At 35.7% G+C, this 17,456-nt stretch overlaps 1 protein-coding gene across 1 annotated transcript in view; it reads left to right on the top strand.

Moving 5' to 3' along the window:
* Window positions 1-353: 353 nt before the first annotated feature.
* ANKRD28 (ankyrin repeat domain 28) overlaps window positions 354-17,456 on the top strand; it is a 123,440-nt gene continuing 106,337 nt past the window's right edge. Inside the window, exons 1-2 of the mRNA XM_082654066.1 lie at window positions 354-631; window positions 1,751-1,834. Coding sequence (XP_082510192.1) covers window positions 515-631; window positions 1,751-1,834 — 201 coding nt within the window. The 5' untranslated portion in view covers window positions 354-514. The remainder of the gene's footprint in view (window positions 632-1,750; window positions 1,835-17,456) is intronic.

The following is a 17,456-nucleotide window of genomic DNA, read 5'->3' on the forward strand; positions in this document are numbered from 1 at the left end:
TATTTTTTGTTTTCAATTATAAGCAAGCCAGCTACTGGTAACTATATGACCTTGCAGGCAAGAGCGGGTACAGCTGCGATCTTCTCTGTCACAGCAGTTGTTTCTCATCTTATTCTGCAGCGTGTGTTGATGTCACCCAGACAGTGATCTTTTTATGCAAGTAAATTTCTATGAAACAGAGGGATGTGATGACTGTTTTGGTAGGGGAAAAATATTTTTAAATGAGCTTGTCCTGGACTCAGTTTTAGTTATTGACAGGCTGATGTCAAATTTCTTTTGAGTTTTACAGTAACCCAACAGAAAATAACAGAATTGTTTTCTTAGTAAGTTACAAGTATGTAGTTATAATTTTAAACTTCACTTTTTCCGATAGTATTTATTAACTTTAAAAAACCAGCTGCGCTGTTCAGAGAATGATTCTAAGTGTTGTACAGAAGAGGAGGAAAAACTACTTGTGCTCTTCCAACTGTGACTTTTATCACATAGCTTAGAATTCAGTTTTTTAAAAGAGCGAATGAGTCGAGTGTGTATTGTTGTTTTGGAGGAGGTAGAAGATGAGTCTCCTGCATTCATTTCTAAGTTGCCACAGGAAAATAAGTCCCTACATTCTCCACCTTCAGGAAGTGTATTGGTAAGATATGAGAGTTTATGTTTACTGTATACTACTGAACTAGTAGGGTAAATTTTATTTTTTAAGAATAAATGTAATTTGCACTAGTTTCATTAAAAACCCAAATTAAAGCAGTATAGGTGTGTGAATATGATGCAATATTACTTGTAAATGAATGCACACATTTCTGATTTTCACTTATTCAGATGTTTAAATAACATTTCAGACTTTATCTCTTAATCTCTTAAAAAGACTTTTAAAAATAATTTGAGGATAGTAGTTATAGCAACCACATTTCTGTTTTCACTTAGTGGTTTTAAAAACCGATGTAACAGGAATGAGGGACTGTATGTTTTAGGAAAGGTTGACTACTGCCAGCAACACCGAGGCACAGCCTTTTCTGTAATGAATTGTATGTATTTACATGCAAGGCTGTTACATGAAAAAGAGTCAGACTTCATCTTTAATCTTATTTTTAATGCTGTTGTCAATTGACTTCTTGTTTGACTAGTATAATATGATACCTTATCAGGGAGGCTGTGTCGTTGATTAAGAACTTGTTATATTTAGATGTTCATGTGTCTGCCTCTTCATGTTATTCAGGTTTACAGTAATTTTTGGTCTTTGAATAGTAGTGATTTTCATCAACTTCCAGATTTTCTTTCTTTGGGTTTTTATCTTTATACATGTAATACTAACCCACGCAAGTTGTTTTGGTGCCCCAAACAGAACTTTTCAAGGAGGCCTTCGTGGGCCTCCACATGGGCTAGGAACTACTTGTTTGACAAGTTATATCCCACAAATAGATGTTGAGATGTGACACTTGTATTTGGAAGAGACTTTCTTTTTACCGTATGTATATTCAAAAGGCCTCCACTCATATAAAATAAAATCTGATTATGCTTATGCTACCTAATTTTGGTCATACGGTATTGATTTTTTTTTTTTAATTAGGCCTTTTTTCCAAGGAGGAATCCTGTACTTTCATATGATTTGACTTCATGAAACTTGGTTCATGTCAAAAGCCAAGTGATTATCATGATAGGGAAGAAAATTTTTAGATTTAAAAGTTATGTGGAAATAGCTTTAGAATCATCCATGTGGTGTGATTAATGTTTTTATTACTCTCTTGTATTTTAGCCATCACTGGTGCAAGCTATATTTAATGGAGATCCTGATGAAGTTCGAGCACTAATATTTAAGAAAGAAGATGTTAACTTTCAGGTAAAACAGTTTCACTGATACCAGCCTTGAAACCTACTTTTCTAGAGTTATGATTTTTGTTAAAAGGCATAACACAATTCTGTAACAGCTGTTTTAAACGAGGGTAGAAGGGTCTTGAAGCAAACAGGAAGGGACTGGACATATATTCAGGGTAATGACTAAAACACAGGAGAACTAGGAGCCAATGCGGGTTTTTTGTTCCCCCAACTTTGTACTTCGAAAATTTTCACAGAATAGTTGAAAAAAGACTTTGAATACCCATATAACCTCCACTTATATCCAGCATTGATAACATTTACCACATTAGCTTTCTCTCCCATATTTACACAGATTATATTTATACTACACATATATTTTTTTCTTTCTTTTGCTGAATCCCATTTGAAAGTAAGTTATAGACATCATGACACTTCACTGTTAAATACTTGTGTGTATTTCAGATGAGGGTTCTTTCTTTTTTTGTGAACTTGAAAGAAGAGACATGTCTATAAAATTTATAATATATCTAACTTGATTGTGAGATCAAATTTGCTTTCTGTGAATAACATTATACACAAAGACTCATCTGTTTGGGGTCTCGCAGCAAATAAAGACATACTGTTTGAAAATTCCTCAGACTTTTAAAGATACAGTGGATTTAACGTTCAGGACTGACATGACGGACAGTTTTAGAAAGAGTGGGCGTATGGATAATTTCCTTCCATATATGTTTCTCCAGTGGCCAGACGTTTTTTAATTTACTAAACTGAGGCTGAAAATATATAATTAACTATAATAAGATCAAATTTATTAATGTATATGTTTTTACTGGAAGTGACTGTTTTCAGTATCTTTTTCATACATAATTCAGTTCTCTGAATGATGGAGAGTAGGGAGAGGTCATGATTCCTAAGGTCCCTATAGCAACAGCAAAACAGATTACCTGGAATGGATTGGCCAGTTCTAAGAAAGCTGTGCTCTGCCAGCTGATCTCCAACTCTCATCTTTTCCCTCATTCTTTTGGACAGTACTATTGTGACCACTTGATGTTAAGTAGATAAAAGAGGTATTTATCTTATTTTTAAAGGTTGAATTAACTGAATAGATTTGAATCTTTAACTAAAATTGTTCATCATTACATTTTTTTTTCCTTAAACATTCCTAAGTGAATTGCATTTAAGTTTACATTTATTGGAAACATGCACCTAGTTCAGGATTTATTTTAAACGGGGCGCTGGTCACTTTACGTAACTGGGGTGTTCTAGAGAGTCTGCTTTCTGTAAGACAGAAAATAACTATAGGGGTATAGACTAAGGAAAAGGAGAAAAAGGCTTTCTGTTCTGTTTAACTCTAGTATTTTTTGTTTGTTTTAAATAGAACTAACAAATCTCATCTTGGTGAGAAAGTTTGGACTATAATCCTACTTACCATGGTTAATTTCTCCATCATTACAAAGTCTCATTATAGCCAACTGCTTTTCTGCCATAGTAATCAAATTATCTTAAGTTTTTAAAATTTTATGCTCAAAAAATCATGTTTGAGCATCAGTTTATTCTCCTGTGATGTCCTTGGGAGGTATTGTGTTATCTGTAACTAGTGTGTGACCCCCTAACTTTTATGACTTTTAGCTTCTGCTTTTCTCCTTATAGATTCCTTTCCTTGCTTACTTTTAAAACATCGTTTCTTAACATCTCCTAGCTTGTTCTCTTGCTCTGAAACTTAGAACCAAGCTTAGAACTAAAAGTCTGGTTAGTGCTTCAAATCAGTATGAGAGTGACTTTGTCTTCAGTGATTCATGGGTTTTTGACAAATTTTTTTACAGTTGCTTTTCTCGTGTGACTCTTCACAGTTGAGAGTATAGTCATAATTATCAGATGTGTTAAGTCTTTGGCCATTGTTCTAATTTAGGATGGTAGTTTTTGTTTTTCTATTTTTGTCCTCTATGATAAGGAATCGCATAGAGTTTTAAGAGGCAGGTATGTATGTTTGTGTATGTGCAGGTGTGTGTAATAAAACTTAACTGTTTTGTAATATAAAACCCACTCACTCTTGATAGGTAATAAAATATTTTTAAGCTTTATGTCAGTGCGACAGTGGTGTTTTTCTAAAATAGATTTATTTAAATGAGTATTTGAGAATAACAGCTGACTTTTTGAAATTTACATTTTTTGCAGTTATTTTTGTAAAATTTTAGAGTGGGTAAAAGAGCTCACATTTGGTTCTATACTCTATACTGTTAAGTAAACATTGTTAATTATTTTAGGTTAGCTTCTTGAGTCATATCCTGAAGTTCTGAATACTGTGGACCACTAAATAGCATCTTTCTTAGTAACACACCTAATTGATTTTTAAAAAACTAATATAAAATATTACATATTCATATTATTTGGTCTGAGAAGGAAGTCTTTTATTGTAGAAGCTAGCTGAGATGATTTCACCAGAAAATACTGGAGTTTTATATTTGGAGGCTTTGGGCCACAAGTAGTTGACTGAGTAAATATAGGTTTATTGCTTATATAGTAATTTAATCCAGAACAAGGTAATTGGTGGGGGATTGGTTAAGACAGTAATGTCATATCTCTGAGTGAGCTTCTCTGTGAGACTCTTGGCTTTCTCCTCCTGGTAAAGAAATGATTGCTGTATCCTGCACTCAAGACAAACAGCCAGAGAAAGTGGAAAGGAAATTCTCCCTGTACATTTCCTTTTTTTCTTTTTTAATCAAGCAAAAAGATCTTTTCCAGAATCCCCACAAAACTCCCGCTGAGTTTCCTCGGTTACAAGCCCACTGTAAACCAGTCCACCAGCAGAGGTAGAAGGGGATTAACTTTTTGCTTAGATCAGTCATTGTTCATCACCTGGTTCATCCCCTAGGGTGAGAGGCTTATCATCAGTGATTATATCGCACTCCGTATCTGGAGAAAATCAGCATTTTCATGAAGGAATAAAAGGGAAATAGTTGTTTGGGTAGGTAACCTAGTAGAAGAAGATTTTTTATTGCCTAAAAATAGTTGAAATAGCAAACTTTTAGAAGAATAAGTCACTTGGATATGGAAGAAGCACTGTAAAACAAACAGGTGAAACGGTCAAAAAAATTTAAAGGCAGATTGGTATACATAATGTAAAGAACAGTTGGAGCATAAGTTGTAAGACCTAAGTGCTTCTATCTTCTTACCTTTATGCTACATGAACAAATCCATTTCACTTATTAGGACTCACTTTTCTTTTGTAAAATGTGTGGGATTACATTAATGGCCTTCATGTTTTTTTCACACCCCAAATTTGGGATGCTCTAAAAATTCCAAGTGACCTTGAATGACCTCCTGCTTTTGCCCAGAAGGTTTCATTTGTATTTTCAGGTTTATGTGGCCAAAATAATAATAATAAATGACTTTCCCTAGGATTTACCAGAACTTAATGCCATGCCATGTTGTGGAGCCCAAGTAATTAAATTTGAAATATTAATAACATATTTCAGAGGAAAGGTATGACTTTGTAAGAAAATTTTCTACAAGCAGAAATTGTTTTTCTTAATCCACAGTGATAGAAATTGGTGTTAATTATAGCCTTTATTTCAGAGACAGTGATGTACCTAAACATTTTTATGGTACCTGCCTTTAACTCACACAGCAATCTTGTAAAGTTGGTAGGTTAACATTTCCATCCCACCAATAGGTGACAGAACTAAAACTTAGAAAGTATGTAGCAGAACAGACATTTGAACCTATGTAGATTTGACAGAAGCCGGGAAATAAAAAAGTAAATTGGAGAGAAATATTTTTTCTTTTGCCAAATAGTGCCATAAAGCAATAATTGTTAAAAAATGGATTTTTCCCCCTAAAAGTTATGTCCACATTCTGTGTGGACTCCTACCTTTTAAACTGTAATGCAAATGTGATCCTGATTTTCATAGTCAAGTGCTATTAAAATTTTAGCATTGCAAATGAGTGAATAAACAAGCCTCCCTTAGTGCCATGTTCTTTGGCTGGTTAAAAACATCATTCGAAGTAGTGTCAGACTGGGGGTAATTATAATCTAGCCAACACCGTTTTTAGTGTTTAAAACAGGAAGTCTTAGATTATGACTTCTGTGACTGTGACCCTTTTTAAACTCAAAAGAATTGATTAAGAGCTAGTCAGTAGATCTTGCCTGTATCATATAAACTTGATAATTTTGAAAATGCTACCTTGTATATTTTACATATTGGTTTCTGAATTTAGATGTACTTTTTTATTCAGAATATTTTGGTATTGATTTTGCCAAAGTAGTCTTCAAAATTATTAACATCTTCTAAGCTTTCAAAAATACTTTCTGGGATCATTGAAATGATGTTGCTTTTACTTTGTCAGATAAAGTGTTTGGCAAATACATACATGTATGTGTATGTACATCACACAAGGAGATCATTTGTTTTCATTATTATTGTAATAAGATAGTTGGCAGTTTACACAAAGTAGTAAACCATAAGTTTACACAGGTTGCCTGAATTCCACCCACCCTCATTCTTCACAGTGTTCTCTAGTCTTTTCTAGACATTAGCAAGAAGTGCTCTAATCTTTAATAAATCTTTCTTGTGACCACAAGTCGCTTCTGCTGGCTGTCAGTACACCAAGCTGTTGATGTTTCTGGAGAGGTTCTTAAAAACCTCCTCACTCAGTTACTTGAGGTTATATGAACTCTCTGTCCCAAAACTGTATGTGTGTACATGGTCTTCTGTAGTTACAGTAATTAGTATTGTGGCCCGCAAACCTCCAGCCCCATCTCAAGTGTACCCACCCAGTTCCCAGCTGGCTTCCACGGAGCATGGAGTGAAACCGGGGAGGTAGTGAAGAGAGAAGAACCAGGTCGGCTTCCACCCTGGAGAGGGTTGCCCTGTAGTTTCTCCATCCCCAGAAACTGCACCTCTCCTCTGTTCTTGCCAGTGCTTCTAGATTTCAGCCTCAGATTTTTAAATTTTCTTCACCAATGTTCTTGTTCCCTCCAAGATCCATAAATGAGCGTATGTTCCATGTCATTGTGACTAAATGGCTGTTATGCTGGTCCTGAAACAAAGGAGGTTTTGTCTAATGAAACCAGCTGTTTTTTCAGCTAGAAACTGGTGGTGATTTATCTTTGTATTCCATTCATTGTTTTTTATTTGGCATATATGTTTCTTCATTTTCCTTTTTTTCATCCTGTATATTTGGGGAATCAGTCCATACCAGTCTAGAGAGAGCTTCCTTATTCTTTATAATCACATAGTTCTACGCTTAGGTGTTTATAACAATTTATTTAACCAGTCCCCCTTTTGGAGGGCATTTGGATTATTATTAGTCTTTATTGCTAATTGGTAATAAATGAGATAAATTCACCAAGTAAACAGACATTCTGGTGGGCAAGCAAAACTTTAATTAATTTATTTTTTAAGTAAAAGGTTTATTTAGAGGGATACATACTCCATAAACAGAGTGTAGGCTGACTCAGAAGGCGAATGCATGGAAGCAAAACTTAGAATGTTGGGATTTATTATGGATTATTTAAATATGTTATCAACTTCCCAAATAGACTAAATGTCCTCTAAGTTCTTTATTTGAAGCAATTTTAGTGGACATGTTTGTATAAATTGGTGGTGGGTAAATAATGATAGTTATATAGAATAGTAAAAATGTCATAGATTGTGTCCTAAATTTCAGCCTGAGCTGAAATTACCGATTGGCCTGGTAAGTCTCATCTAGCACCTCTGCCTATTTTTATTTAAGTTTTATTGAGGTATAATTGACATGCAATAAATTGCATATTTAAAGTGTATAATTTCATAAGTTTTGACATGGGTGGGTATGTGCCTGTGAAACCATCACCACAATCAAGATAGTTAACATTCCCATCATTCCCAAAGGATTCCATTTGCCCCTGACCTCTGATCTGCTTTGTGTCACTATAGATTAATTTAAATTTTCCAGAGCTTTATACGATATGTCCTCCTTTTATCTAGCTCTTTTCTCTCAGAATAATTATTTTGAGATTCATCCATGTTGAGGCATGTGTTAACAGTTCATTACTTTCTGTTGCTGAATAGTATTCAGTTGTCTCAATATACACAATTTGTTTATCCACTCACCTGTTGATAGAGTTTGAGTTGTTTTTCTTTTTCATCTATTACAAATAAAGCTACTGTGAAGGCATGTCTACAGGTCTTTGTATGAACATATGCTTTCCTTTCTCTTGGGTAAATATATGTTGGTGGAACGGTCAAACCATATGGTAGGTATATGTTTAACTTTTTAAGAAACTGCCAGCTGTTTCCGAACTGGTTATACCATTATACATTCCCACCAACGGGATATGAGAACTACAGTTTTTTCCACATCTTGCCAATATTTGGTATGATTAGTCTTTTCTAATCTTAAACATTCTAATAGATGAGTATCTCACTGTGGCTTTAATTTGCATTTCTGAGATAATTGATGATGTTGAGCATCTTTTCATTGCTTCTTGGCAATCTTTGTATCCTTGGTGAAATGTCTTTTCAAATGTTTTTGCTTGTTTTTTCCCTTATTGGATAGTTTTCTTACTTTTGAGTTTTATATGTTCTGGACACAAGTCCTCAATCTGTGGCTTTATTTTCACTCTCTTCTGAGTGTTTTTGGAGAGCAGAAGTTTAAAAATTTGATGATGTCCAATTTATCAATTTTATTCTTTTATGGATTTTTGTTTTGGTGATGTGTCTAAAAAAGTCTCTCTTGGTGTCACATAGATTTTCTCATATCTTCTAGAAGTTTATAGTTTTAAATTTTACATTTAGATCTACAGCCTATTTCAAGTTAATAATTGCATGTGGTACAAGGTGTATGTCAAAGTTCACTTTTTTACATATGGATATATCCAGTTGTTAAAATACTTGTTGCAAAGGGGGGTTCCCTGGTGGCCTAGTGGTTAGGATTCTGGGCTTTCACTGCCACGGCCTGGATTCAGTCCCTTGTCGAGGAACTGAGAATTCCACAAGCCACAAGGCGTGGTCAGAAAACAATTTTTTTGTTGAAAAGACTATACTTTCTTTACTGAATTGCCTTTGCATTTTTATCAAAAGTCAATTGTCGATATATGTGTAGCTCTATTTATGGACTCTGTTATGTTCCATTGATGTATTTGTGTAGCTCAACATCAATACCACACCATTATGATACTATAGTTTTATAATAAGTCTTGAAACCAACTTTTTTCTTGTTCAAAATTGTTTTGCCTTGTGCTTCCCTGGTGGCGCAGTGGTTGAGAGTCCGCCTGCCAATGCAGGGGACACGGGTTCATGCCCCGGTCTGGGAGGATCCCACATGCCGCGGAGCGGCTGGGCCCGTGGGCCATGGCCACTGGGCCTGCGCGTCCGGAGCCTGTGCTCCGCGGCGGGAGAGGCCACAGCAGTGAGAGGCCCGCGTACAGCAAAAAAAAAAAAAAATTGTTTTGCCTATTCTAGGTCCTTTGCATTTCTGTGTGAATTTTTAGAATCAGTTTGTCAGTCTTTTGGGGAAAAAGGAAATTGGAATTGTGTTGATCTATAGATGAAATTGGCAAAAATCAACATTTTAACAATATTGGTTCTCCTTACCTATGAACAAGTTATATTTCTCCATTTATTTAGGTCATTTTTAATTTCCCTCAGCAAATTTTGTAATTCCACATTTACATCTTTTGCAGATTTATCCATATTTTATAAATTTCGTTCCTACTATAAATGTTATTTAATTTCAAAATAGGCTAATTATTCTCCACTCCTGAGATAATTTTTCCTGAGTACTTTATCCAAGGTTCTGGGAGTGATGAGTTTTTCTGGTTTGACTGGTAGGAACAGGACACTGTTTCCTGTGTGCGAAGCAGGCACTGTTCCGTCTAATGCGTGCGTTCTCATTGATGATGATATCACCTCCAACTTGGCAAAAATTGTGTTTTTTGTTGGGATGCATGTGTGTGTGCGTATATATGAAAAATCTTACATAGTACCATGATTTGTGGCCCTCTAAAGGGCCGAAGTGTATAAATTAGGTATACAGTGGTATTAAAATTTCATGGGGGCAATTAGGGAGAAAAAAATCTAAAAAGGCTCTTGGGTCAGGGTGATAAGGAAAAAAAGGTTGAGAAACACTGCTTTAATTATTTTGGATGCTTCTTTTCATGAGTCTCCAGTGGTATTCTTACACACGTCATGTGCTGCTCAGTACTCAGTGGAGTACACGAAGGGATATTCTGCAGGTCTCTGAGATTCTCTCCTTGTACCATCCTCTCCTCTCTGTTACTCTGTCCTGAGAATTCTAATCCTGGTTTTCTCCCCAGACTGTCAGCTCTGTCTCTTCAACTCAGGGAAATATGCCTATTAAAAATATACATAGCTCTGGAAAAGCCATTGAGAAGCATTTTATTGATTGAAACAGCTGACTGACATTCCACTGAATGTTTTCACACTTACACCTTACATATTTTGTGAAATGGCAATTTTTTATTGTAGTCCAGCAGTATTTTTTAAAAAGAAATTCTGTACATTAGTTTTCAAAACACTGGTGTTGCATTTGATAATTAAAATTGCCCAATCAGGGACTTCCCTGGCAGTCTAGTGGTTAAGAATCTGCGCTTCCACTGCAGGGGGCATGGGTTCGATCCATGGTCAGGGAACTAAGATCCAACATGCTGCAAGGTGTGGCCAAAAAAATAAAAAAGAAACCAAAAACAAAATTGCCCAATCATAGATGGCATCACCTCTGCTCCCTCTTACTCTTATAAGACCTGGTATTGATATGTAATTTTGGTGTTTTATTTTTTTATGAAAAGCAAGTAAGTCTTAGCCTAGGAGTATCTGATTACTGCTAAATTTGTAGAAGAGAGTAAATTCAGTATTTAGAATAGGATGCTCTGTGGACTTGTCTTTTTAATATTACTACTGATAGAGCAATATCTAGATTACAACATGAATTAATACTAGATTCAAAACTTCTTAAATAGAATTTGCGCCAGGGCAAGAATCATGCCTTCCACTGTGTAAGACAGATAGCACTGGAAATGGATTTTGGAGGTCTAGTAGTTACATCATCTGTTATAGATGAGGCAAAAATAAGACCCCTGGAGTTTATTTGGTCACTTCCATTTAGCAGAAATAGCTTAAGAGCCTGGATTTGTTAATGTCCAGTTCAGTTTTCTGCCCATGTTGTCTCCCCTGGCTTGACACCCCTCATTTCTGCCCAGTGGGTTACTATTACAGCAAAGTTCTTAGCTTTTCTCTTGTAGCTGTAAGTATATAAGCCCTTAGTAAATACTTGATAGCCTAATTTGATATAATTTGGTATGTTGGTTCATTCCCTTGATGAATATGTGCCATTTACCATGCTGGGTATTGGGGAGACCAGTCATATATACTTTTTTCCCCTGTTGTTCATGCTCTTTTCCGACTCAGGATATCAGTTGTGCCCACATTGTCTCCAACTCCCTTTACCTTGTCTCAATTTCTGTTCATTCTGCAGATTGCAGTTTATGTCAGGCAGAACTCTACGATGGCCTACAAAGTTCTCATTCCCTGGTGTACATCTCCTGTATATCTCCTGTACTGTAAATATGATAGGATGGCACTTCTGTGATGAGTTTATGACATCTGGCTTTAGGAAAGTGAGATTAGCTGGATGGACCAGACCTAATGACATGAACTCTTTAAATCTGGATCTAGAGTCAGAAACAAAGGGAGTAAGGAATGTGATATGAGGCAGATTCTCTGCTGCTGACTTTGAAGATGGAGGGGGCCACATGCCAAAGACTGTGGGACTGTGGGAGCAGAGGGATCCTTCTGGCTGACAGTCAGGAAGGAAAATTGGAACTTCAGTCTCTCAACTACAAGGAACCAAATTTTGCCTGAATGAGCATAGAAGTGACCTTTTCCCTTAGTCAGGCCTCCTTTTGAGAACACAGCCCGTTGACACCTTGGTTTCCACTTTAAGAGCTACCCTGAGCAGAGAACCCAGCCAGTACCATACTTGGACTTCTGCCCTACAGACTGGTGAACTAATAAATGAGTGTTGCTTTAAGCTGCTGTACTTACGGTAATTTGTTATGCAGCAATAGAAAACTAATACAAGACTTAAGTATCTCTTTTTCTGGAACACCTTTCCTGGTCCCCCAGGTAGTATTATGTTAGCCTAATAGATGGCTGTAGCACTCTGAACTTCTCCTTTGTAACACTCAATTTATTTGTGTCATGTTCAGTAACTCTCTGGAGATACAGACCTTGTTTGTGTTCTGTATTTATACCCAGTATAGTCATCCCTCAGCATCCATGGAGGATTGATTCCAGGACACCCTCCCCCATCTCCGCCAGACAACCAAAATCTGTGGATGCTCAACAAGACCCTTGTATAAAACGGTGTAGTATTTGCCATTTGTATAACGTACGCACATCCTCCCATCTTCATGTATACTTTAAATCATCTCTAGATGACTTACAATATCTAATACAATGTAAATAGTATGTAAATAGCTGTAAATACAATGTAAATGCTATATAAATAGTTGCTGGCCTGGGACAAATTCAAGTTTTGATTTTTGGAACTTTCTGGAATTTTTTTTTCCAAGTAGTTTTGATCCATGGATACAGAAGGCCGACTGTAAGTAGTAGCCATTTAAAAAGTGTTAGAAATGAGTAAATAAAAATAAGGCATAGTCTCTGACTTTAGCAAGTTTATAATCCAGAGTGTTTGGCTGTATTGTTTGTAGGTGTTTTCTTGTTTGTGTCAGGGGTGTGTGGGTTTTGGGTTTGGTGGGTGGGGGCAGTCTACTGTCAGTTGCCCAAGTGCAATTAAGCTAATAAACAGGCTTCTTTCCACAGTCTTTTTGCCTTGCATTCCCATCAGTACTTGTTTAGACAATTCAAATCACTTTGACATAGGAAGGGTGAATTCTTTAAAAAAGCAAAACCAAAAAAACATATGTGCTTGAAATGCAGGCAGGCAAAGGCTTTCGTGAAAAATAAATCTATCATTTGCACCATTCTGCTGATGGTCTATCAGAGCATTGACTTTAAAGAGACAGCTGGAGGTAGACCTGTTCCACCCTATTCTCTGCCGAGGGGACTAAATCCCATCTTCCCTCAATGCTCAGGAACAGAAGTTGGTTCTTAGGGAAGGTATTTAATAAAGTTTTTAGCATTTGCATTTCCCTGACAACCTCGAAAGCAGCTTTACTGTTGTACTACAAGTCTAAATCATACTCAGTAAATAGAAGTAAAGTTTGCAGGATTGCTGAGCATGACACATAAGCAACACAGGAAATAATAGAAACGTTGCAGGTGAAGAGGGGATTCAGAGATGTCATTCAGTGTTAAGAACTGCCTAATAAAGCCAAATGTATAGTTTTTTGATAACATGGGGTTCAGTTTTCATTCAGATCATGTTGCCAAAACAGTGACACATATAAACAAGTCTAAATAGCTAATACATTGGTAATTTTATGTAAACCAAAGTACCTATAATAGCCAGAGTCAGATTTGGGAAAGGAAACTTCTTGTCCCATCCTATCTCAAATCATGTATTGACAAATAAAATATAAAATATTTTAGGTGATGATTTTAGATTATCTACTGTGAAAGTGAGTGATTTGAGTCGATTAATTACTAAATATACATTTTTCATAAAACAACAATGATAAAACCTTGAGATATTTTTTTGTATCTTAGCATAATTACTTGTTGAGGAAAATGTAAATTACATAAATATTTTAAACTAATAATGTATCATTTTTTTCCCTCAGTAGTTTTTCTAGAGAATCAATGATTTGAATATGACTTACCCAAGTGATTTGAAGCATGTTTTCTTGTACAAGTGCAAAAAATAATAATTTATTCATTTTAGAATATATTTGTCTTCGTATGAGAAAACAGTTACAAAATGCTATATGTCAAGTTTTTATCATTAGTTTGGAAGATAGATATGTACAGTGAGGGTTTTGGTGTTTTGTTTACATAGAAACTAGATTATTTTGTTTGAGTGTTTTCAGATTGCATTGCACAAACGCAATTTCTGGTAATAAAATTTCTATTTTTATTCTTAATTCCCTTGTAGATCCAAATGGTAGTTGGGGGAAGGGCACGGGTGTAAGGGTGAGTAGTTTTCTTTGCCAATATTGAGGAGACTTTCATTTTCATTTTGAACATTAGTTCAGGAGAATGAATCTTGACAAACCAACAAAGGAAGCTACTTTTCTTAAGCTGAAATATTGTTTCAGAGCCTGTCTTTTCTGCCAATTTTTTTTTTTAAGGATTTCCTTTTTTAAAAAAAGTGGTATGTATGTATGTATGTGTGTATGTATGCATTTATTTATTTTTGGCTGCGTTGGGTCTTCGTTGCCGTGCTCAGGCTTTCTCTAGTTGCAGCGAGTGGGGGCTACTCTTCATTGCGGTGTGGTGGGCTTCTCATTGCAGTGGCTTCTCTTGTTGCAGAGCACAGGCTCTAGGCGCGCAGGCTTCAGTAGTTGCAGCATGTGGGCTCGGTAGTTGTGGCACGCAGGCTTCAGTAGTTGTGGTGCATGGGCTTAATTGCCTCGCAGCATGTGGGATCTTCCCGGATCAGGAATTGAATCCGTGTCCCCTGCATTGGCAGGTGGATTCTTAACCACTGCGCCACCAGGGAAGTCCATCCTCCAATTTTTTGATGCACGTTTCCTCTTAGTTCAAATGTGTTTTAATAGATATTTTGAAAGAATGTTGAAGCACTCATGTCTGATCTTTTTCTCCTTTCTTGTAACCTTTTAAAAATTATGAAATATAACTCATTTAAAATATGTAGAACAAATATAGAATGTGATGAATTATTTAAATGTAACCACTACCCAGATCAAGAAACAGAACACTCTAGCATCTCACAAGCGCCCTTTGTGCTCACTTTGTGATTAGAACTGTTTCCTCCCACCCCACAATGTAACCAGTAATCTGACTTTTTTTTTTGCGGTATGCGGGCCTCTCACTGTTGTGGCCTCTCCCATTGCGGAGCACAGGCTCCAGATGTGCAGGCTCAGCAGCCATAGCTCACAGGCCTAGCCACTCCGCGGCATGTGGGATCTTCCTGGACCGGGGCACGAACCCGTGTCCCCCGCATCGGCAGGTGGACTCTCAACCACTGCGCCACCAGGGAAGCCCTGACTTTTATTATAGTCTCTTTCTTAGTTTTCTTTTATAATTTTGCCACCTAATTATTCCTCCCTAAAGCAGTATAATTTTGCATGTTTAATTAAATGAGTCATACAACATATATTCCTTTGGGTCTGGGTTCTTGTGCACAAACTATCTCATTTTAAAAATTTACCTGTGTTATGTATTGCTAAAGATTATTCATAGTATTCCACTGAATGCATATACCACAGTTTATCCATATTCTGTTGATGGACAGTTGGGTTGTTTCCAGGTTTTGCCTGTTGTAAACAATGCAACTATTCATAAGCATGTCTTCTGTTGCACATTACCGTGCATTTCTATAAGACATATACCTAGGCATAGAATTTCTGGCATATAAGGCTATGTGTATATTCAACTTAGAGAATGCTATATTCTTAAACAATATACACTCCCATTAGCACTATATGAGAATTTTTGGTGGCCCACATCCTTGGACCATATTCTTGCTTTTTGTCTTATTTATTTAGCCATTCTGTGGTATGTGGTAGTATCTCATTATTTGTAAAGTTTGAGGGTTTTTTTTTTTTGATGACAGTGTCACGTGCCTTTTTATATGTTTATTAGACATTCATATAACCTCTTTTATGAAGTGCCTGTTAAATCTCTTGCCCATTTTTCTTTTGATTTCTCTCTTTCCTTATTAATTTGCAGTAGTCCTTTATATATTCTGGATATGAACCCTTTGTGAGTTTTGCAGATATCTTCTCCCATTCCAATTTGCCTTTTCATTCTTTACTGTGTCATTGAACATGGGGTCTTAATTTTAATGTAGTCAGGTATTTCAGTATTTTCCTTTATTGTTAATGCTTTTGAGTTTTTGTTACCTTAAGAAGTCCTTCCTTAACCTGAGTCATAAAGGTAATGTATTTGTTTCTCAGAGCTTTATCGTTATGCTCTTTAAATTTAGCTTTATGATATACTTGCAGTTAAATTAGGCATATAATGTGAGATAGTGGGGAGATTTTCCCCCCTTTCCAAGTGGGTACTGAATTGTCCCAGCACAATTTAATTGCCCATATTTTGTTGGACTGTTTTCTAACTGTTGAATTTTGAAAGTCCTTTGTATATTATGAATGCAAGTTCTCTGTCAGATATGTGATTTACAAATGTTTTCTCCCAGTGTATGTCTTTTCTTTTTATCTTCTTAACTGTATCTTCCTGAGAGCAAAAGTTTTTCATTTGATGAAGTTGAATGTATCAGTTTCATGGATTTAATGTATCAGTTTCATGGATTGTGCTTTTGGTTTCACATCCAAGAGCTCTTTGCTTAACCTACTTGTTTTCTCCTATCTTTTCTTCTAGAAGTTTTAAAATTTTAGATGTGGCAGTTAGGTCTATGATTCTTTTTGAGTTAACATTTGTGTTAGGTGTTAAGTATAGATTGATGTTAATTTTTTGACATGTGGATATCCAGGACCATTTGTTGAAAAGATTATATATCCATTCAGTTGCTTTTTTACTTTTGCCCAAAATCAGTTGATCATATTTGTGTGGGTTGATATCTGGACTCTTTATTCTGGTTATCTCTTTCCCTTTTAATACCACACTGCCGTGATTACTGCAGCTTTATAGTAATTCTTGAAATCACATAGTGTAAGACCCCCAACCATGTTCTTTTCTATCAAAATTGCTTTGACTATTTTAATATCTTTGCCTTTCCACATAAATTTTAGGTTGTTATATCTACTATGAGTCCTGCTGGGATTTTGATTAGGATTGTATTGAATCTATATAGATCAAATTGACATCTTAACAATAACGAGTCTTCCAATCCATGACCATGGTATTTTTCTCTATTTAGGTTTTCTTTATTTCTTTCATGAATGTTTTGTAGTTTTCAGCATATAAATCTTGCAGATTTTTGTCAGATTCATACCTAAGCATTTCTCTTTTTTCTTTCTTTCATTCTTTCATATTGTAAATGTACAGTTTTTAAAATTTTGATTTCCAGTTGTTAATTGCTAGTATATAGAAATACAGTTGCTTTTTGTATGTTTACCTTGCATTCTGTAATTTTTCTAAACTCATTCTAGGATTTTTTTTAATAGATTCCTTGGGATTTTCTCTATATACAGTACCTCATCTATGAACAGAGACAGTTTCATTTCTTCTTTCCCAATCTATATGCGTTTTATGTTACCAACTAGAACTTCAAGTATGAAAATGAATAGAAGTGATGAAAATAGGCAAACTTGCCTTTTTCCTTATCTTAGAAGGAAAGCATTCAGTCTTTTGCCATTAAATAGGATATTAGCTGTAATTTTTGTAAATTACCTTTATCAAGTTAAGGAAGTTCCTTTTTATTCCTAGTCTGCTGAGAGTTTTTTTAAAATCATGAAAAGGTGTTGTTTTTTAAATGTGATGATCATGATTTTTAAAAAAATATTACTTCTACAGTTTTCGGTTTTTTAAATTTTATTTATTCTTTGGCTGCATTAGGTCTTCGTTGTGCGCGGACTTTGTCTGGTTGCAGCG

The sequence above is a fragment of the Grampus griseus genome (assembly GCF_964374135.1).
Source record: "Grampus griseus genome assembly, chromosome: 5".
NCBI lineage: Eukaryota > Metazoa > Chordata > Mammalia > Artiodactyla > Delphinidae > Grampus > Grampus griseus.